The sequence below is a fragment of the Haliaeetus albicilla genome, chromosome 16 (genome assembly GCF_947461875.1).
Source record: "Haliaeetus albicilla chromosome 16, bHalAlb1.1, whole genome shotgun sequence".
Classification (NCBI taxonomy): Eukaryota; Metazoa; Chordata; class Aves; order Accipitriformes; family Accipitridae; genus Haliaeetus; species Haliaeetus albicilla.
The window spans coordinates 32,504,559-32,527,385 of NC_091498.1; the positions used below are offsets into that span (position 1 = coordinate 32,504,559).

The following is a 22,827-nucleotide window of genomic DNA, read 5'->3' on the forward strand; positions in this document are numbered from 1 at the left end:
CTTTCTGCACTGCAGTGTTCCAGTGCCTCTTGGAGAAACACATAGCTCTGAGGCACAGCATGTGAGAGAGACTTGCCTGGTTACAATTTTTCAAGCACTATCACTACTAGTAAAAAAGAAGCAGTTGTTTAAAACACTAATCCTTAACGCTGCTTAGGAACAGCTGAAGTGACAGGGTGGGCCAGACCAAATCTCCCTTGACTCAACAAGCCCAAGCTGGCATGATGTGTGAGATGCCAACGTGACCTGTCACTTCAGGCCCTATCTGCTTCTGTCACTGATCCTGGGAAAAGGTTGACCAAGTGCGGATGGAAGAAAGTAGCTTGCAGAAGTGACCGTGAAATTCAACCATTTAACTCTCTTTACAGCCACATCTTTTTGTCACGTTGTAAGGTGCCTGTGTGCTGAGAGCTGGTTTTTGTCCTGGCTGTTGTAGCTGTTATCTGAAGTTACACAATTAAAATGGTACTATGAAGCTATCTATCTTCACTAACTGGGGATGGAGCAGGGCCTGATCAGTCCAGTGAAATCACCAGGAACAAGGAAATCTCTTGAGCTCAGCTGGACTCTGAAACATATCCAGCTGGTAACAGGTATTGGATACTAGAGTATCAAACACTTTTATATCTTTTTCTAAATTATAAGAGGAATCCAAAGAACAACAACAAATGCTCCCACGAAAGCCCACTTTTAAAATAAGCTCATTAACATGCTCTTCTGGACTCTCCACTTCCCAGATGTGGGAGGTGTGCTCCATGGCAAACCCTGTGCTTGCTCCCTGCCTCCTGTGCAGGCTGGGAGAACACATGGTCCCTGAAAGCACCTTGCCTTCCAGGGAGCAATAAGCTCTCATTCTGCCCTCTGTGAGCTTCCAAGAGGCTGGGGGAGGTATGCTTCAATGCTCAGTAACAGAAAGCAGGGGAGAATTTTTCTGTGCCAGCAAGAAGCATGATGCTATCCCTAAATAGCTCTTGCCAGCGACATTAGTCCATGACTGCTGTTGAGCCAGGCTATCTGTCCAGCCAGAAGACCAGGTGATCAAGCAAAACTAATTTTTCTTTTCAGTCTTAAGTAATGCTGAGGGCATATATTGCTCCTTGGTAGTGTTATTTGATAGCTAGAGTTATATGAAGCCTCTGTGGCTTTCCTGTGCTCCTGAGAGAGATCCTTCTCTTGTTCAGCCAAGATGTGAAGGCACCAAATGGCTCTGCACAATCCTTCTCCCTGTGGACGTCAGCATCAGCAGCCTCTCATCCAGCACCGAATAGGCCTCCCTCACAGCCCGCTATTGCTAGAAGAGTGCCTGAGCTTCAGTCCTACCGTCTGCCAACTGAGCGACTGGGTTTGGATTAAGGGGGAAAAAAAAGGGAAGACTTTTAATGAACTTTGGTATCTGAGGAGGAGCAACATAGAGTTGTTTGCATTCCTGGGGATTATTAGGATTACCTTCTAGCCCAAGCCGTGTGAAGGAGACCACTGCAGCTATGTACAATTGAGGAAAGGAGGGTTGACAGAGTTATGTGAGCTCCTTGAACTGCTATATGGAGGTAAGTGCAATCATTGGGAATTAATTTAAATGAATGGGCTTAAATGAATGGTAGCACAGTGGGAGCTGAAAGCAGCAGGAGCAAGACCCAAAACACCAGCCTCTGCTGAATCACCAAAAATCAAATCTGCCACGCATTAGGGACTTCACACCCTCTTTGCCTATGGTTCACAGCATCAGATCTTCTGTGCTTCATGTAAAAAGGTGTAGGCAGGTATGGCTTTAAACCAGCGCAGCTGTAGGCCTGCTCTCTTACACTCTCTGAATCTAGCTGCTTTGGAGCCAATATGAGCAAGGCATTGCCAAAACCACATATGTGGACCCCTCAGCCTCAAATTTCATGTTCCATAATGAATGCATATGAGAGGTTACCTTTTCCAAGGCTGTCCATACACTTAAAACAAGGCTCAGGTTCTGAAGCCACAATCTAGGCACTCCTCCTCCTACTCTCTCCTAGCACAGTCTCAGCCTTGATGACCTCAAGGTATCAAGACAAGTATTTAAACAAGCCCAGCAAGAGCAGAAGTGGAGACACTTGCCCTGCATGTCACAGAATTACATCTGACAGCCTCAAGGACAGCTACAGCACAGGCATGGTCAGGTCACTCTCATCATGTCTAGGTGTGTTCATGATGCCTAGACTGAAACGGGTGACACCTGCCACGTGAACCCCTGGCAAATGGATAGTTACTAGTGGCTCGATCAGGCAGCGAAAATGAGGTTTATGGCATTCAAAATAACTGCTTGGTAGCCATGAGCACATGGGCTTTCAGAGCCTAGGTAGACTCTGGGGAGGAGCAGAAGCTGAAGTTAACGTGGGCAGTTAGCAGATGGTTGGCTGCTGTCCCAGAGAGGGTGCTGCATAGGTCTCCCAGCGTTCCTGGGTGTGTTTGGCAGCTACACTAAGTGTTGTTTTCCTTCATAGTCCTTCCTGACCCTGTTTGCTGCAGGCATTCTTACTTATCTGTGCAAACTCTCAAATAGGAAAATATCACATGCCTCCGTGTGTGTGAAGAGGAAGGTATTTGTGAAGAAGTATTTGAAATATGTTTCAAAGATTAACAAAGTTCAGCCAGCTCACCCAGTAGGTTATGGCCAGGCACAGCGGGACTTGGGTTTAGAAGCAGATATTGCCCAGCTCTGTTAACTTTTAGGTCATGCAGTGACTCAAGAGGACAGCACTCCTGACTCAGTCTGCTGTATGGCCCCAAAAAGAAGTTGGTAAGAGACAGGGGGTGAGTTTCATGCCCCATATCTGTCAGTGCTTTCATTGATCCTCCCAAAACAGCATCTGCTATTTCTTATGGACCCAGTATGTTTAAGAGCCTGCTAGTCCTAGCTAGGATCACAGAGAAGGGAAAGGATTGTAGCCCTTCCTCTTTCACAGTGATGGAAACCAGAGAGTTTTATGGTGACAAGCTCCTATTAATACATAGTCTCTCCCAATGTCCTATTGCTAGGCTAGCTCCTAATCTGTCTCCATGGCCCTTCTCATGCCAGCAGAACGAGTGGATGCCACTGATACGCTGCAGTTCAGTTATTTGCAATGCACTTACTTTTTCCTTGTTATCCATGGTGATGGCAATCTGCATTCTCCTCCCCCGTCGGAAAGCTACCAAATGGTCTGCCTCTTCTTCACTCAGGTCTGGCACTCTGCCTGGGCCAGGGAAGCACTCGGTGCGTTTCTCACTGACAATCCGCTTGCCCTGGAAAGGATAGGATGAGTTAACAACACCTCTGTTAGCCCTGTGCAGTACCCTTCCTAGGAGATTGGCCACCCCCAAACTGCAAAGGATTTTGGTCTGGCAGAACAGAAACACGAGCCAGATGATAGTCAGTCGTCTTGGTTTATAAAGCTGTCACCCTACTTTAAGGGATATGTAATATTACATAGGCATGCTTAACTGAGCACAGCTTAGGTAGGGTGGGATTTACCCTGTTTAGATGCTTTGCAGTATGAACACTGACTGATGTTTTTATTTTAGACAGGCAAGCCATCTTGCATTTGTGTCTTTGAAACAAATGTGAAGTTGTCCTCTCACCAAACAACATGACCCAATAAAATGTGAGGCTACATTGGAGCAGAAGCCTAGAGGGTGAAAGAGAAGGGAAACAGTGGTGTTCTCTCTAACCTTGCCCACAAAGCAGTTACTACCCTGACATGTATTAACACTTGATAATTTATCATCTTCATAGTCATTGTGTGTTCATATTTCTGGAATGATTTATTCAGCAGTGAAATAGTTTAGAAAACTGATATATAAACTCCTTGAACAAGGGCAGTTTACCCCTTTCAGATATTATTTCCAGCTGTCTGTATCAGTTCATGACTTTACTGCATGGATTTACATCTGGTTCTTATTTTGTTAATTATCTTTGTTGCTGGCTGAGCTCCTGCCAGTGCCCTCAGCCATCACTTCCACAAAATGAGCAGATCTTTTGTTCAAAAATACATACTTTTTCTCATTTAAAAGTATCATCTTTCAGTTCCATCATGTGCCTTTTTATTTTTGCCTTACAAGGAAATTAGAGACTTAATAAAGTATCTCCATCTTTACCTCTGACCTTTTTCTTTTCTCTTCATCTGTATGATTCCTCTGCTCAGCTTTACCAGGGATAAACAAACCTCAGAAACTTCCCTCTCTAAAGGGTGGTATGTTTTCCTCTGTTTTTCTCCTTGGACATACACACATACTGGAATTTTCATTTCAAAGGAGCTCAAAATCTCCAGGTAAACTTCAGTGAAACTTGGGAACTCTTTGTTGCTACGAACTTGGTTTCAAAAACAAACAGCACACACTGACCTTTGATTTTTATGGAAGTGTTGCAAGCATTAGTGAATTTGCCATGACATATGATATCAAGATGTCTTGCATTAGCCTCATCTTCACTTGGCTCTGCCAGAAGTGCAGATGTTAGCATGGAGGGAGCCTTGCTGTAGACAGCCTCCGTCAGCAAGACCTTTTTTATTGCTTGTCCAGTCATCGAGCTTCCTAACACATGATAAATGTTTTAGGAGGTACTGGAGTATTTCTAGCATTAGACCTTCAGTCTCTTGTTTATTCTTTCACATCTGTGTAATTTTGCTGTCTCAGCAGAGACAGTTCTTGAGTTAGTCTGATGCACGCAAGAGGAGGAGTGGGTTCCTGCACTGCCTTTGGTTCTGTCTGCCAGAGCTGTGTGGACATAGTGGGAACCTTTTTATACATTCCCTTGAGTATGTACAACTCTGGTTTTAGGTTTCAGCTGTAGCTCCTAACAAGTTTTGCTGCCCTTAGTAAGACCCTTGCTATTTCTGCTTTCTTGAAATAAGTGAAGCCACATGTTGCGTTCAAAGCAAGGATCTGCTGCCAATCTGTTCAATGCCATTCTAGTACTTTCCATGTTGTTCTCTATGTTTGTGTCAATGCAGCTTCCTACTCTGACTGCTGCTGAGGACCAACATCTGTGAGGCATCCCTAGAGATGTCAAGATCTTTTCCTGAGAGAGTAAAATCTGATAGTCAAGAGAATAGGCAATCATTTAAATACGGAGTACAAATGTCTTGGCATCTACCATAGCCAGACATTTAGGTGTACTTTTACCTACAGCTAAGATATATGTCCTGGAAAAGTCCCCATACCTATAAATTCTGTGAGCTGTTTTAAGGTTTTTGTCTATGTATCTGTCTTGAGAAGGATATGATTTTATCAGAGACCGGGCAGAGCCAGAAAGTTCAAACCGGAATCTAAACTGCTCTGAAATCCTAGCTTTACTCCTCCCCCCACAAATAGGGCATGCTATACTATCCTTAATTACACATCCCGTTGCAGTCACAACATTACAAACAATTGCATTACTGCAACTTAGTAAGTGACTGCCCAATTACTAAAGTCACAACTGGTTGAAGACGTGAAGGTCAGTGGCAGCTTTGGCAGCAGTGACCAGAAGACCATGGATTTTAGGAGCCTGAGAGCAGTAAGGAAGGCAAGGAGCAGACTAGAGACCATGGGCTTCAGGAGAGCAGATGCTGAGTTGTTCAGGGAACTGGCAGGCAGGATCCTGCAGGAACCCATCTTGAAGGGGAAAGGAGCCCAGGAGACCTGATTGATTTTCATGGACAAGGCACAAGAACATAAGTAAAGACTTCCTGTTATACAAGAAATGAGCAGTTGTGGAAAGAGGCCAGCTTGGCTGGGTAGGTTGCTCCTGCTTGAACTTAAATGCAAAAAGGGAGTGTGTGGGAGGTGGAAAGGGACAGGCTCTCAAGAAAGATTATGAGAGCAGGACCTGGGCATGCAGGGATGGAGTTAGAAAAGCCAAAGCTCACCTGGAGTTGAAACAAGTGAGAGATGTGAAGGTCAGCCAGAAGGACTTCTGTAGATACATTAGCAGCAAAGAAAGTTGATGAAAGCTGTTGACCTGCTGCTGAATGGGGTGGGCAACTTAGTGACACAAGGCATGGAAAAGACTGGTTACTCTATGCTTTCTTTGCCTTGGTCTTTTACTGGCAAGGTCTGCTCTCTACCTCCCAAGTCCCTAACCTAGTGGCAGAGTCAGAGAAATGCTTCACTCCCTCAGCATCCTGGAAGATTCAGTTATGGACCATTTAAATAAAGTAAGAAGATTGCACTAGGTGGGCTGCATCCAACGGTGCTGAGCACATACACTGATGTCACTGTCAGGCTGCTTTCTGCTGCTTAGCATCTTCTTCAGTGATCTGGATAATAGGACAGACTATACCTTCATCAAGTCCCTGGCTGACACCAAGCTGATACACTGGAGGATAGTACTGTCATGCAGGGGGATCTTGACAGGGTGGAGGAAGGTCAACAAAAATAAATGACAAGTCCTGCACCTGGGACAAAAGAACCCCGAAGAATTCCATGCATGACTATGGGCAGGGACCCAGCTGGCTGGGAGCAGCTTTGCAGAAGTACTTTGGGAGCCTGATAGGCAATGATTTGACCATAAGTGAACACTGAGGAAGGCTAGTTGTTCGCTTGCTTCCATCAGCACGAAGGTAGCCATCATGTTGAGGGAAGTGATTGCCTCCCTCTGTTTGGGCCATATTTCAAGTATTGTGTCCAATTTCCCTTCACTACAAGATGAGAGAGGTATAGGCAAATTGGAAAGAGTCTAGTGGAGGGTCACCAAGACGGTTACAGAGCTGGAGCATAGGATGCATATGGTGAGGCTGCATTTTTTAAGTCTGGAGAGAGAAGAGAAGGCAAAGAGGGGACCTAATTGCAGTATTCCTCTGTCTGAAAAGGTGTTATGAAGAGAACAGGGTCCAACTCCTCTTGGAGGTACACAGCGAAAGGACAAGAGACAATGGACACAACCTGCCAAAAGACAAAGTACAACTGGAATTAAGGGGGGAAAAAAGTCACAATGGTGGTAGTCAAACACTTGAAAACAGGTTCCCAAAGAGGCTGTGAAATCTCTGTCACTGGAGATTTTCAGAACTTGATCGGACTCAGCCCTGAGCAACCTGAGATAACTTTGAAGATAACTTTTTAGCAGGGGATCAGACTAGATGACCTCCAGACGTCCCATCCCACCTCAGCTATTTTATGATTCTGTTATTGTGTCCAAGTCTGTAGCCTGCTTCAACTATGAAGTAAAACTTACTTAGGTTTTACATCTGCATATGTGTGTATATGCACACATGCATGTGTGTAGATGTACGCAAGTAATGAATTTATTATGCAAGTATAAATTTAGTAATTTTGCCTATTTTCTGCAGCTCTGGCTTTTATACAACTAGAACTAGGTAGTACAGACCAGAATTCAGGATCAGCCAGCCACAAAGCTCACAAAGACTTAGGACTTGGCTTTTTAAGTGGCACCTGCTTCTGAATGACTGAATCACATCATATCCAAAGGTGACATATTTCCATTGCCAGAACTATTAGCCAATACAAACATAGGATGTTTTAAAATTAAAAGAATGTTTCAAATCCTGTTTATGTTCTATGATTCATATATTTTATTCCTAAATTTCACTGAAACTGGAGACTGGAATTAGAATGGTCAGCATAGGATTCCTGCTTGCAGTCGAAGAAACCAATGTGGTTTTTCTTTATGTCAGTGCAAATCAGTACTAATGGACATGGGTGGAAGAAAAATTAACCTTTTGAATAGACTATCTTGGTCTTGTATTTCAGACCACAGAGCTGGGCTGGATAATTTGAAGCTACAAATCTCTTGTGCCATCCCCTCTGGGTTCACAGGGCAATGTCTGCGGCCACAAGAGTATCCTCTGGTCTCATTCATGTTGGCAGTTACGCTGAGATGATCTAGTAGCTCAGATATACAGTATTAACACGGTTGTTTTAGGAAGTTACTGTGTATCAGCACTAACGGGCCATGCTGGTGCTCTTACCTTGTGATTAACACAGGAAAATGCAGTTTCATTTAACTCTTCCATTAAAGACTATGTAAATGGACACCTCTTACACGGTAGCTTGCAAAGTTATACTAACTGAATCATGTGTCTTCCAGATACATGAACAAATACTTCCCATTGCAATGAAAAGGTAGTGAAAGCTGAAATCTTGTCAGCTGCTCTGAAAACCTGAGCCTTCCTATTTAAACTTTCCCCCACAGCTAGAAAAGATGAAATGATAAGCATCATTGTGTGTGCTTCACAGTTGCCCTTATAAAGAAAACTAAACTCCTTCTTATGCATAGAAAACATGGAAGAAAAGTGCTTAGCAGTTTTTTGAGGCCCCCTACACATCATAGGGCTGTGACTTAACCCCAGAAATGTCAGTGGAGTCACCACAGGGACAAATACAGCCTCCCTGTTTTGGAATTGGTGTATACAAGACTGCACCTCTCTTCCTTCTCTCCCCACACCAGCCTCTCCTCTTCTAAAAACCTGTTCCTTGCTCACATCTTTTGGGGAGGAGGGCACTGTAAAGCAATCTGGGCAATTGCCCAAAGCAATCTGTAAAGCAATTTTCTACAAAAGAATCTCTTTCTTTTCCCCAGCATCTGCCTCCCTGGCAGCAACCTTCCAGCCGAGGAAGCTACCAGCTGCCACTGAGGAACTCTGCAGCCCAAGCAAGGCACTCCCATTTCCTCAACATGCAAACAGTCCCCACAAAAGGATGGTGTTCTCCCACTGTAAGAGCAAAGCTCTTGGGAATCATGGTAATGACTTAAGTTAGAGCCTCCTGCACAGGACCCAGTCCTGCATGACTGTAACATATTTGGGGAAGAGCTGAGATCTGCTGACATTCTCTGAAGGCAGCCGGACACACTACACCTTGCAGAATAGGCTCTTAACTGCTTGCTGTCTTGTTTCCCTGCTCTGTTTGCAGCATGATTCAGAGGCTGAAAATATGGTGTGACTTTGCTTTGGAACCACTGAATTGCTCAAGCCTGGTAGATACTTTGGTGCTGAAGCTGCACATCGCTTTGTTCTTCAGTGGTTATTATTCCCAGGAAATATCTTTGCTCCAGGGATAATCCTGAGTTTCCTGTGACATTTAAGGCAATACATCTTCCCTCCTTTAAGCCCTGAGCAGGCATGTGCAGTAATCCTAGGTTGTACCGCTGAGGTTAGTTAACGAACTGGAGAGCTGGGCATGCTTTGCCCTAAACAGAGCATCTATATGAGTTGTTCAGCATTCTAGTTAATTTTTTTTATTATTAAGAAAGTAAGCCCAGTGATGACTTAGCGAGGTAATAGCAAGCTATTACTCCATAACTTGTACATCAAACATTAATTCTAGCTTAAGTCAACTTCTGTTCCTTAGAGCTCTTCAGTGTTTAGGTGGTGATGGCCTGTCCTTTAGACAAATAACATGGTCACAAGCCAGGCAGGCCCAGCACTGGCTGGGTATGTTTGAAGATGGCTTCACCATTTACTATCTGAGAAAGTCCTTCCTGAGGAGGGACATGGGCCCTGAGTACAAGCAACAGCAAAGCCACTACCCAAAAACCTGAAAACCACTGCAGAGGACCTTGTACCCAAACACCGTGAGCAGGATGGAAGCCTCAAAGTGCACTAATGGATTTACAGGGAGGTGGCACCTTCCTTGGGCCATTAGATGTTAAAAGTCACAGTGGGAAGGCTGGTGCACTGGCAAAGCCATTAAACCCTGCAGTTTATTGAGCAGATGGCCAGGAAGACTCGGAGGCTGATACGGGAAATATCTATTTAACAGAGCTGTGATAGCAAGACATATACAGGCTGGGAGACCACCAGCTTTTCTAGGTAATACTCTCTCTCTCTCCCTCCCTTGCTCCCCATATTGCTTCTGGCTAAGATGCGTCGCCTGAAGGCATGTTCTGCTTAATGTGCCGACATGTGTCTTCTTTCGCTTGTTCATTATTTTAACAATATCAGTGATTTCCTAGATTGCTTGTCCCACATCGGGAAATGCTGGTCCTCGGTTTGTTAGAGCCCAAAGCGAGGGATCTCAGATGAGGAAAGTGCCCATGCAGAGCCAGCAGAAACAGAGAGCAGGGCCCAAACAGCTGGCAGTGCTGGGCAGAGCCATCTCTTCCCCTCCTCACAGCCCATCCCCAGCTCACTCACTGCCTGCAGGGGATTTGAGACTCTGGCATTAGCTATTTAGCTGCAGTCAGACAAACCTATACTGCTTCCCTTCTAGCAGTTCACTGAGAAACTGTAAATTGAGGAGTGCCCATCTAATGTCTGAGGCATGCCCCAGATTGCAAAGGCAGTGTTAAAAATACCCATCTGAGGAGTGTCAGGAAAAAGAACATGGGCAACAAAGGAAAACCCCAAACTTCTGTCCAGTTTATGCAGTTTTCTAGCTGCCTTGCCTTTGGGGCTTCTCGTGTTACAGTGATTTGTGATATTTAGGATTGAATGTAAATGGTTTTCTGCACAGCCCAGCAACTCTGTTGCTTGAACCTTGCCGTGGTCATAGGAAGGATGGTGATGACCCATTTAGTCATCCCAGTATCACCAAGCAAGTCTCTCCAGGGACACCTGGTAAAACCTTGCTCACTGGGAAGCTGAACTAAGTTATTTACCCTCATTTAATCTTCAGCAGCCCAGAGCATGCCTTACCAGGGCAGCAGCAAAAAATGAGCTTGTACTTCATGTGGTATCAAATACAATTTTGTCCAAAATCCTAATAATTTTTCCCTCTCACCCATTACAGTCCCATGCTCTTCCTACTCATCCATTTTGAGAACTATATTTAAAGTAACTACAGGAAGGTTCTGGACTGATGCCACTGGAACATTCACCAATAAATCAGTTTTCCTCTGTCATCAAGTCAGGCTGCTGGGTTGTGCTTTATACCAACACTCAGGAGACCTTGGGGGGCTTCTAAGGCCTGTGAAAGGCCCATAATGCAAGCAAATTCATATATACCATACAACAGGGAACTTACAGGGAGTTTACACAGAGGTCTGCGTTTCCAGCAGAAAAATCTCAGAGGTCTATTAATTGGCCATGCTGAAAAACACTGGCACAGAGTTTAAGGCAGCAATGTGATCTAGCTGCCAGTGTTTTGCGCTAATACAAATCCCCATCTAGGACTTGAATTCTGAGCTATAGATTATGGAAACGGCTCCAGGGGACACAGCCCGTCTACGAGAGCCACTCACTCTGTAAATGTAATTGCTTCAGATACAAGCCTCCCATGCAGAGCTACATAGCCATGGGAAACCTCAGAGGAGGCTTCCAAGTATTTCATTGGTAAAGTTCAGTCAGTAATGAGGATGGTTACATTTCTATGTTCTAAGAATAAACAGAAATTTTCCCCTTACATCAGGAGGTGGTTTGGTTGTGCTGGAATGAGATTTCATTTGAAGGGAATGTTCATGCTACCGGTAATCTATATGGAACAAAGGAAATGAGAGGCCTCAGTCCCTTTCTCCTGAAAAATCATTCTGAAAGGTGCTTTATTTCCTAAATGATTCAGTTCCTTCAAGGTAACATATAATGACTTTATAATGGCATAGTGATTGTGGCCTATTTCTTCATGGAAAGAAAGGGTAACTAGGTCATGGAGAAACAGAAATGAAAAGGCATTCAAGGCACAAAATCAGAAGAATATTTCCAAGCTGCCTCAGAGGGAGAAATGGCTCTCTGCCTTTTGTTTACAGCCAAGGTTTTCAGTACTCCTACCCCAACGTACCAGGGCAGCAGGAAGGGTGGGGTTTCGCTTCATTTCCCTGGGGAATGTCTTTGGCTTGGACATCAGCTCAAAAAAGCCCACTGTCATTTTGTGGGCCAAACACATTGCTGTGCCTAAAAGGGGACCCATGGGAGCACCATTTGCTGCCACCGTTTCCTTTTCCCAGCACTGCTGTAACAGAGACAGGGGCTGACCTCGTCCGCCCCAGTGTCTCAGCAAGGCGCAGGGCCAGCTGAGGCTTTCTGCCTCCTTCATGTCAGCATGGTCAGCACAAAGGGGCTGTGCTCACCTGAGTGTTGTGTCTCCTGTTGTCTCACTGGTGTCTTCTTAGTCTTAATCAATAAATAGATAAGATTGCCTCTTGTATTCTTTTGAAACATATTCAACAGCAAGAAGTATCACCTACAGCAATAACCTGCCTCCAGACACTCACTAACTAGAGGGCTTCCCTGAGTTCCCATACAAGTGCATTTGTGCATGCAAATACTACATTTTTTTAAAGAAGGTGGCACTTCTGATTCTTGTTCCTATTTATCTCAGTGGTCAAACTCACTAACTCCAGTGAGAACAAGATCAGTCCCCTGAGATACACTCCAAGTGAAGAAAATAAGAGCGTGAAGCTCATACAGGCACGTACTTCCTTGGACATGCTGCCAATACTAACTGCCAAAGTTTTATCAAACCCTTCTTGGCAAGTAAGTCCCGACATGCCAAAGCTGCCATTAGGATCATTATATCTAGATGCACAGACTCCACAAGGGATGGGGTAGTGCCCAGGAGGGGATGTTTTGGGATTTAAAAAAATGAAGTAGCATTTTCAATTACTTTTGCTTTTTTGCACAATTTTTAATTAAGTCTGCAAATACTGGGTCACGTTTTCTGCCTATCACATTGGCAGCTCCAACATATACTCATGTCACTCTGTTTTTTCTTCCGCATTTAGGACTTCCTGGGATACAGTAACATGGAGAAATGATGCTGTTTTTACCACCAAACATCACTACCTCCCCGGGAGTAGCTGGGGAGTAATGCAGCTAAATCTGTCCACACTCCCACTTATTTCCATCCCCATTCCAGGCACAGCAACACAATTTAACACACCTGCTGGTGGCCCAGGAGGGCAGTGAGGTGACTGATTTCACAGAAAAGGAACTGGATACGCATGGCTGGATGGAGCCACTGGGAGGTTTAGCAAGGCCTGGGGGCTGATTCCTGTGAATCAGACGTGGGGAGGAAAGAGCATGGCAACTCGAGATGAAGACTGAGGCTGTGCTGAAGGATTGAGAAATGAGAGAAAAGGATCGGGAAGGGAACTATTCCCTTTGGAGACAAGACACCCAGGGGACGTGCTGAGCAGAAAGCTCAAGTGAGAGGCAGAACAGAAGCCTCTTTGTAAGTCAAGAGGTTGCACTGTAAGAAGAATCCTCTTCCCTGCTCACCTTGGCTTTGTTGTCCATGGTAACAGCCAGCTGCATCCTCTTCCCCATCCTGAATGTGAACATATGATCTGCTTCCTCCTCCTCCTCCTCTTCCTCACTGCCAATGCCGAACCCAGAGCTCGCAGGACAGGGGCTTCCCCATTTCTCACTCACCACCCTTTTGTCCTGGAAAACAAATCACTTCTGTTAGCAAATCCAGGACCCTTGGCTTACCAATGCGATTCCCTTCCCCAAACACACCTGCACGCGAGCAGGGAGGCCAGCTACAGAAAAGGCAGGCCTTGCCCTGAGGAAGCTTTCTGTGCCCGGCGTGGTGCCGTGACATTCCTAGGGAACAAGGGGCTTGTTGTCTGCTTGGCAGCAAAACCCACAATTACAGCGGGTCTGGAAAATCCTTTGCACTTACAAATCTGACATTTCAGACTAAAATGCCAGAGTTATAGGAAACAAATGTCATCCTCATCTCTTTCTGCAGCACACTGAGTTAGATCAGGAAAGCCTAAGTCCTGATGGAGATGGCCTTGGAAGCCAAGTGGATGGCTCCTGAGGGTGGTGCTCACCATCGAGAGGGCTGGGCTATCTTGTCCATAGTGTTCAGTCTGGGTAATTGCATCTTTCAGGTCCTGTATGAGAGAAAAATGTGTGCAACAGCGCACCTCCGGAGAAAAGCAAGGGCCGGGGCATGGTTGAGAAGTGACCAATGCACTGCCCTGGATCGAACAACCCAGGAGTGCTGACTGCACGCATGGAAGGAGGGTGGGCTGGCTCCGGTGAACTCTGGCAGAGGACTTCACCCAGGGGTTAAAGAAGGACTGGCCGGGTGGTTTACCAAGCCCCACACTGCCAGGAGGGGTGGACGGGGCTTGTCAGACACAGATTTTGTCCAGTTAGGAAGGAAGCCTGGGACTTGAAGCCTTTGCCCCAGTTGCGGGAAGCCCCAAAGCAACCAAAGGCTGCTTGCTTTGCTCACTCACAAAGCCTAAGGAGACCATGACTTTGCCCAGCCTACAGGCATTCTCAGAGGCATTCCTAATGCCTCTAATGACACACATACACCTGATACAGTCTGCCTGCGTATTTGCAGCGATGTTGACACCTGGGACCCATCCAGGGCCAAGTGTGCCTGTTCACACTTTCATCCATTTGCCTGTATATTCTGTGTGCTTGGGTACAGGTGTCTGGGCATGGCTGGAAATTTATGTGCATCAGCTAAAATCATTCTGAGCACACATCTCTGCAGAGTTTTCACATCATTTTGCAAGGGCTTAGGAGCTATGTCCTATGCCTAAAAGAGCTTTGCTGTCAAGGCTATCTCTTTCCAGAAATGTCACTTTGCTGAGGTAGGTCTGGAGTGAGAGCTGGCCCATGGTGAAGGAGAGGCAGCACTTACATTGTGAGCTTTGGTGATGGTAATAGTGAGTCCATCCTGCTTGGGTCTCCTGGAGGTAACAGCCATTCCCTCCTGCTCAGCTCGCTTTTTGTCCTCTTCTATTTCCTGAAACACATATATATCCTTATCAGCAGCCTGTACCTGTATGTCTACAGATGTTGTCCATTCTCCTGTTTAGGATTTCTCCTAAATGGACCCACCTCCACCTCTAAGAAGGAGTGGACCAACTTGTGTCCCATTTGTGTGCCCTTGGAAGGGGTCACAGGCAGCTGTGACCTGCATTACCTGTCCCTTTGCCACAGGCATCTTAGTAAATCTCTTTTTGACTCAGAGCGTCTGCTGTGGTCTCAGCACATGCAATGGGAAGCAAGCATAGAGTACAGGGGTCCCTTCCTGACAGGCAGAGAAGATGATCGGTTTGAGGTTCAGGAAAAATTGGATATAGGACCTGTGGAGAGGCTGGAAGACACACTAGCGCCGCAGAAAGGGAGGGCTGTGAACAGGAGCCATGGTCCCTGTGCCTGTCTGGGGCCAGGGCATCATCTGTGGCCAAGGGAAGGTGGCCAAGGTCTGGCTGTCTGCTAGGCAGCTTCTTCTAGAAGTCAAGTGGTAGTAGCAGGTGGGTAGCATTTCATGGGAGAGTAAGAGATTCCCTCCCCCAGCTGCTTGTGGCATTCGACTTTTCCCATAGCTTTCCACTATGTACCATTTTTTGCTGCCACCAGAAAAGGTCCATAATGGCTCCTATGGTATCAAAGGAAATTTCTTCTAAGCAGGACCCAGCCCAGAGCACCACTCAGTCTCTCAGCTCTGGATCCAAGACACAAAGCGTGCTCTGGGTTTTGGGGTTTTCAGCACGGTTCTCTGTCAAACTTGAGACTGCCCACCCAGCTGGCAAATGTTAAAGAGCCCCTAAAGCCAAGTGGCCTTGGGCACAGACAGGCAGGAGAATATCCCAGACAAGCCAAGGGGGACCCTTCTGCCAGGATTACCCTCAGGCTCTTCTACTCTGTACTGCCGTACACAGACACTCATGAAGAAGGGTAAACAAATCCACAGAGAGAGCTCTGGGTTACCACAATGTCACCCAAACCAGCTCATACAAGCCAGGCTGGATATCTCCTGCAGGCCACTGTGTAGACTCTCTTGGCCAAGGCAGGATCAAAAACCAGAGGGTGTAGCTGGAGTACTTCCTCCTAATTCAGAGGGTAAGGCTGCAGTAACCAGCAGGTTGCTAAAGCCTTGATTTGCCTTCATCTTCTGGGGTTTTTTTTCATGGAATCTGTTTTGGACACCTCTGTGCTCCACAGAAATACTGGGACTGGCCATGGAAGAGCTTCAACCCATACCACCAGGTTGGGAAGATAAACCTGTCAAATGTCTTGAGGATGCAACCTCCTATGTATCCAAGAAGATAAACAAGAGGCACTGGGAAGGACAGATGGGGGAAAAGTCAGGGGAATATGAGGTGAAGGGGTGGAAAAGGTGTGATGCAGATAGAGGAAGATGGTAGGGCGAGAGGAGATGCTGGAGCAGCAAGACAAGCATCGGCGAGCCTGCTTTCCAATCCAATTCAGGAGCCATAGCTAAAGGCAGAGCTCTGCCGACATGCTCCAAATGCTTTCTGATGTAAAAATGATATCTACATAACAAAGTCGCTCTGACACTGCTGACCATTTTCCTTACCAGGTGAGTTGAGGACTCCAAAACAGAGCTGGGGAAGGTAAAAATCTGCAGACTTACCTGGTATCTTCGTATGAGTGCTTCATTCTTTTTCCGCAAAGCCAAGATTTTCTTATCGAGTTCAACATCTTTCTGCTCTTTCTTCCTTAACACTGCATCATCCACAGCAGCATCCTGAGAACAGAAGGAGCAAAGCTCTTCTCAGTCATCACAACAATAGGACGAAATGCACTCTTTCTGTTTGGACAGGGTGGGAAGTGGAGGAATCTTTCCCCACCATTTCTCCCCTTGGTCCTACATTAAAAAGAATACTGTATCTTGTAAACTGACTTTTTTCCTGACAGAATTGACCTTTTCTTTTCTCACAATTTTTGTTCAGCAATGAGGCAGGTAGAGCAAAAAGCTGATGTCCCACTTTGATGGCTGTCGGTAGGCTCCAGAGTTAACACACGGCTTAGCTGAATGGAGTAAATGACACCTTTCCCTACTGTTGGTTCAGGTGTTCTCAGGCACATCAGTTCCCGTCCATTTACATTCAGAGAGCACCTTGGTTACCACAAGGGATAACAAATAGGATTTTTTATATTCTAGTGACAGCAGTGTCTAGCGAAAATTAATGCTGATGAGTATCAACTCACTGCAGCAAGCTGATCCATATTGTCTAGACTTCGCCTGGTGTTTGCATGAAGAGCAAGGAGGCAAGGCTGAGATCTCCAAGGCACTACGGGTTTATTTTTAAACAGTGTTTTTGTGCTCTCCTTATCAGCGTGGCATCTGCATGCCACTGAGATCTCATATTCCCTCTCCTTCACTCACACAGAGAGCTGGGTAAGATGAAGTGAGACTGAGGAGGGGAAGAAAGGAACCCCAAATCTCTGAACAGGCATTGCACACCTGGGTACCCATTTTGCTGATATCGCAACTCTACCCCCAGCTACCCCCAGCCTGCCACCCTTGCCATTTGGCCCCGTGCAGTAAATCTGCCGCAGGAGCACTGCAGCAAATCCAGCTGCTATGCACGATGCATATTGCCCACAGCTCCAGGAAAGTTTGGAGGAATCGAGAAGCAAATGGAATGAAAATGTCGCCCATCTCGCTACAACTAGATGTTGCTCTTGTGGGTGATTCTCAGGGTTGTGTCCCTATGAAGCGGAAACAGCCAGCGCCTGGCAGAAAGCCACGTTGATGGTCCCCAAGGGCTGGCAAAGAGGTTCATGTGTGCCGACGTCCTCTGGGGCCAGCATTGCCTCCCTGTGACTCTGGTGCTGCACATGACCGTCCTGGCCCCATCCTCGCCCTGGACCTGTCGAGGTCTCTGGGGCCGGTATCAGACCCGGATTTGCGGCACCTCAGCCCCCGGCCATACGCCGGGGGCAGGGAGAGGGACCTGCCTGGGGGAAGGCTGCGCCCCACCTTCAACCCCAGCCTCGGAAACCTTCCCAGCCCCAGCCCGGTGCTAACCTGACAGCTGCTATGAGCCTGGTCCTGAAACCACCCCAGTTGTATGGTTATACCGGGCATAACTGGTGTGGTTTCGGTAGCAGCGGGTAGGCTGTGGGCTGCCCTGTGAGGGAGGAGACCGCCGACTGCTGCCAGCCCGCTCCCTCATGGGCCTCCCGCCAAAAGTCAGCCAATCAGGGGAGTCCGTGGGGCCTCTGAGCCAATCAGGGGAGTCGGTGGGGCTCCGGAGCCGTCAGAGGAGCGAGGCGCCTCTGCGCCCTTCAGGGGCGGCAATGGTGCCTCTGTGGAGCCATGTTGAAGAGAAAAGGGGGAACGAGGACAGAGCAGGAGCGGGTAGAGAAGAAAAAGGCCCTGCGGGGAGGAGGAGGAGGGAGGCCCGCCCGAGTGGGGACACTGGAGGGGCTGTTGCTGGCCAGGGGGAGCCACCAGGCGCGGACCCCGTTGCCGGAGCTGTCCTCGCCTTGCCGAAGGAACAGGGTGCCCCGTGCTGAGGGGGACAGAGGACAAAAAAATGGGGGTGAGCGGTGCTGGGAGGGAAGCAGGGGTGTTCTTCCTAAGGGTGTGTGTGGTTTTATTTTTCTTTAAAACGAGAATCAGTCGTTACTAGATGGTTAACTGGCAAATAAAATTGATTAAAATTCCCCGTAACAGTAAAGCGGTTTTGCTTGTGATGCATGGGCAAGGCATGTTTTTTGCCCATCCCTCTTGGCTTCCTGTCAAATTCCTCATAAAAACACAACTTTCAAGACAACTGTCAGTTTCCCCATTTTCACGGGAGCGAATCACCGCTGCATCCCTGCAAGTGAGTATTTCTGCTGCCCTCGCTTCTTCAGGGCCGACGGCTCCCGGCTGTGCCCATCCCAACGCCAAAATCCCCAGAAGCATCCTCCGCTGCAGGCTCTGTAGCATTCAAGGCTGGGAAGAGCTTCTGCACAGGCAGGAAGGGTTTTTCCTTCATTAATCATGACATAGCAGGTGTGACCTCCTTCAGGGAAGGATATGTCAGGGGCCAGCCATGGCAGCTGGGGACACGGGATCTGGGTCCAACACCCGCCGTGCCCTGGGTGCCTTCGTGCCAGTGGTGAGTCAGGCAACCAGGCTCCCCAGGGTCCAGCCTCGAGCGGTAGCCAATGGGCTTGCAAACCCTTTCTCCTGGGAAGGGAGGGTTTCTCCTGGAGACCTCAGCTGCCTTTTGCCTGGTCTTAATTAGGTCACCAGAGGAAAAACTGGAGCGGCGAAGGTCCGGAGGAGCGGATGGAGGGGTGTTGTCAAACACAGCCCTTCTTAAACTGAGCAAACATGCAGTGAGAAGCCCAAGGCTTGAAGGCAAAGAGTAAAACCACAGATGCTGTAGCCCAAGGGAGGGAAAGCCTTTGACTCTGCTCCATGTTCCCAGCTACGTTTGTGAACTCTGTCCAGCGATGTACAGGGGCTCCAGCCTCCTGAAGATGTATGTGTTTATAGTGTGACAATGCATCGAATGAGGCAGAATTAAGGTGCTGTGAACCTGACCCTTGATTTCTTGTGTGTCATGTAGCATTTTGCCAGGATGAGAATATCCTGCCCATTTGAAAGCATAGGATTTTAGATGAGCTGCAGGAGCTACCTCCTTAACATGGGAAGGTTTTCAGATACCTGGGAGATGGACACCAGGTAAGAATGTGGGCACGTTTCATCAGCTGGCCCTTCGGAAAATAATTCTAGGTAGTGCGTGGGAATTCAGCCAGGGGTTAGCATCACTGCTCTTCCAAAAGTGTCACAGGCCTCCCAGGAACCAGGGCTGCAAATCATCCCCTGTGTCCATGGCCAGCACTTGCCTTCAAAGGAAGGGATCCAGCTGCTGAATCACTGTACATCCCTGCAACGCTAGGTCTTCCTTTCAAGGGTTTTACATGAAAAAAACCCCAAAGCTAACTAAATTTCAGCTCTCGTCAAGCAGATCTGTGCTTGATCTGCAAATAATAGGGCCGTGGATGGGCGAAGAAGGCTGCCTAGTTAATGTTCTTTGGAGAAAAGGGACTAAAGGTTGAAAACATGATACCATCACAGAGGAGGTGGGCTGGATGTCAGAAACCAGAGAGGGGAAAAGCAGGAGAACTGGTCTGCTGAAGTAGAACTCAGATCCTGCACAAGCACATACAACACTTGCATCCCCAGTGAGGGGTATCGTATCAGTGCTGATTTAACAGCCCTCGCCGAGGGCCTCTCTGCCAGGACACAGGCACACATTTGTGTTCAGGTGGAACAACAGGGACATTTAAACCACCTCCACACATTCTCCTGCTGGACAATGGGATTTTGTCAAGGTCTGCAGGAGAATGAAACACGCTTTTCCATCGCCATCAATCAACCGACAGGTGAGTAGATTGTGTATGTGGGTGGATACACTTTCATGGCCATTTTGCAAGGCTGATTAAAGCTGAATTCAATGTTTACCTGAACAGAAGCTATTCTGTGAGCACTAAATTGGCAGGTTCACTGTTTGCTGAGTGCTGGGGTGTTGGCTGCTTAAGGGTGGGATCAAAGTGGTGCATGCCCTCAAACACACCCCTTTCATCTTCAAATTCCTTTGAAGGAGGACTGACAGAGCTGTCGGCTCAGGAAGAATTTAAAAATTCCTGCAGAGATTGTATTTGTGCTCTTCTCTTTTCAAAGGCAAAAGGTGGAAAAGACCTGTCACGCCATTCTCCCTCTTCGCGCGAGGCTGCACATTTGTCAGCATTTTGTCTACGTTGCAACACAACGGGGGGGAGGGGGGGTCTTTCCATTTCCAGCTGGTAACAAGTCACTGGAAGGAAAGTTTTGCTGGTATTCAGCACTTCTCCTCCCCTTTATTAATGAAGCCACTAATGTATTACTCTCTGCGCGATCTGTTTCAGCAAATGCATAGGAGAGGTGGTCCCTTGCCTGCGCACCCCGGGGCCACAGAGCAGCCCCACTGCGTGCAGAAGCGCCGAGTGGCGTTTCGAGCCCACGCACCGGCTCGCAGGGGCTCACCCATTGTACAGTTAAGCCAAGTCAGCGTTTGCTCGTCAGCCGCTGCTCCGAGCCAGCCGATAACAGGGGGACGTGCCCTCTCCTCCGCTTCTGGAACGAATCCGCCACCCCTGCCCATGCCGAAGCTGATGCTCAGGATGAAAAGTGGCTACACCGTGCCCTCCCCAGAGCAAAGCTCTTCCGGGGAGCCAAGGTGCCCGTATGTCACAGCGACGGGAGAGTTATAAATGGCTTTGGCAGAACGAACACGCGATGGCTTTAAATCAGAAAGCAGCTGAGCCCGATGCCTCCTAGATAGCAAGGCAGAGTGACGAAGCCGCAGAATGAGAGGCCTCTTTCTATCGCAAATAAAAATGTCACACAAGGAGAAATGGAAAGTGAGCAGCTTTGTGCTTCAATTCAATGACGACATCTCATTCTGTCATACCCCCCACTCCTAAGTGGCACACACACTTGCTACGCAGCTCATCGGCGGCTGGAGGGACGCCTCACTCCAGACTGTCTCTGCGTGCAGTGTTTTCCTGCATACTTCCACGATCGCCTGCTTCTACAGCAAGAGACCTCGGAGGCAGAAGGGTTGGAAAAGCGAGAAAGACAGAAGGTGGGGGGGAGGGAAGAGGAGAGAGGAGCGGGGCCCTTAGCTAACACTCTTCTGCGTAAGCAAATGCATCCGCTCTTTTTAAGAAATATCCTCTGGCTTGACAGCTGCAGCTGAAACCCTTGCTGGGATAAGCAACATCCAGCACTGCCCGGGTTTCTGTTTGTAATCTACCCTGGTCTCCCACCCTCCTGGGGGGCACATTGTCCTGAGCCAGCCACTGCAACCTGCCCTGGCGATGGACGTGCAAACCCCGGCACCCAAAATCCACCCCCCTAGCACCCCCCCACGATGCGGTACAGCTTGTTTTCTCCCCGTGCCTGCTGGCAGCCAGGCGAGGAAAAAAAACAACAAAGCGACAACCACCGAAAGGCCACCCTGAAGGAAGCCAGTGCAAGTCCTTTCGTGGCCTTTTTGGGTGAGGGACCCCACCACCCCGTGCCCCTCCCAGGCCCCACAAAGGCAGCACTCACAGCTCGGTGCATGTTGGACATCGGCGGCGAAGCCCGGCGGATTCCAGAGCAGAGCTAAAAGAGGAGAGCCATCAGACGGCCTTTCTCAGCACTGGTTGCACAGCATACAAGATCATGTTTTGATTACAAAAGCCTCGTCTGGGCTCCCAGCCAAGAGCACTGGCTGCCTAATATACCAAGCACAGACAGGGTTTTGAGTGCCTGTGTCCTCCTCTCCAATCTCACTCTCTTTTTAAAAGAAACACTCCCCCTTTTCCCCCCTCCTGACTCCTTTTAACTTCCTGATGCCACAAGCCCTCGTTCAAAGTGGGAAAAGCCAGGCGAACAATGAAAAATGGATCAGGCAAACAGCTTGACTTCACTCCGTTGCCATTCATGGGGTCGTGTTATTTGTTATGCATGGCTAGTTGCACGCCTGGCGGGGGATCAGGAGAATATCTGGGGTCCTGAATGTCTTGTGAGTGTGAGTACGTGCATGAGCCTTCATGGGAAAACAAGTGCCGGATTTGCCTTTTTCTGTTTAATTTCAGTATTCTCTGGGAATGATTTTGCTGCTTTTAAAATGTGCCTTTCTTTCAGGGAGGGAGCAGAAGCGATGCTGTGGGGTGGGCATTACCAGCTGGCACCATGACTAGCAGAAAGCACATAGTCAAAGGAGAGGGCCCCCCTGTAAGTCCCTGTCTGAAAGCTGCCAAAATGACCCCCAGAAGAGTCACAAATAGCGGGGCTTTGGGAGAAGAGGCAGCATTCATCTGCTGCATCTTGGGTTGCCAGACTTGAACCCTTACCTCAGCACCATGTCCTGGCTGGGTGCTATGTCATCCCTCAACACAGACTGGCAGCCCTTTCCCTCAACCTCCCAGGGACCCAGATCAAGCAAGGGGCAAACAGGAGATGGAGGAACACAGGGGAATATTTTGTTGCCTAAGGACTGATGCACACCCCAACCTTAATGAAGGCCCCGCTATGTTCATCTGTTAAAAAAAACGAGCAGGCTCACTGCTGGTACCTATCCCCTCTAAGACCTTTGAGCAGGTCAACTGCTCACAAAATCCAAAATGTTCAACCTGAAATTGAGCATGTTTCAAGGGAAGCCTTCAAAAGACTTTGAAGAACTCTGAATCTGGC

General features: G+C 47.8%; 1 protein-coding gene across 5 annotated transcripts in view; it reads right to left on the reverse strand.

Annotated features, from left to right (window-relative positions):
• Nucleotides 1–22,051, reverse strand: part of CCDC9B (coiled-coil domain containing 9B) — a 53,753-nt gene extending 31,702 nt beyond the window's left edge. For 2 of the 5 annotated variants that reach the window (XR_011328257.1, XM_069804364.1), the window contains exons 1-6: nucleotides 21,700–22,047; nucleotides 16,231–16,344; nucleotides 14,488–14,592; nucleotides 13,658–13,720; nucleotides 13,098–13,262; nucleotides 3,103–3,252 (exon numbers count right to left, since the gene is read on the reverse strand). Coding sequence is in view for 4 of the 5 variants with exons in the window: in XM_069804364.1 (XP_069660465.1) it covers nucleotides 3,103–3,252; nucleotides 13,098–13,262; nucleotides 13,658–13,720; nucleotides 14,488–14,592; nucleotides 16,231–16,344; nucleotides 21,700–21,720 (618 nt within the window). In the remaining variant the exon portion in view is untranslated. Of the gene's footprint in view, nucleotides 1–3,098; nucleotides 3,253–13,097; nucleotides 13,263–13,657; nucleotides 13,721–14,487; nucleotides 14,593–16,230; nucleotides 16,345–21,699 lie in introns of all 5 variants that reach the window. The other 3 variants (XM_069804367.1, XM_069804365.1, XM_069804366.1) reach the window with 3 other exon arrangements.
• Nucleotides 22,052–22,827: the final 776 nt, after the last annotated feature.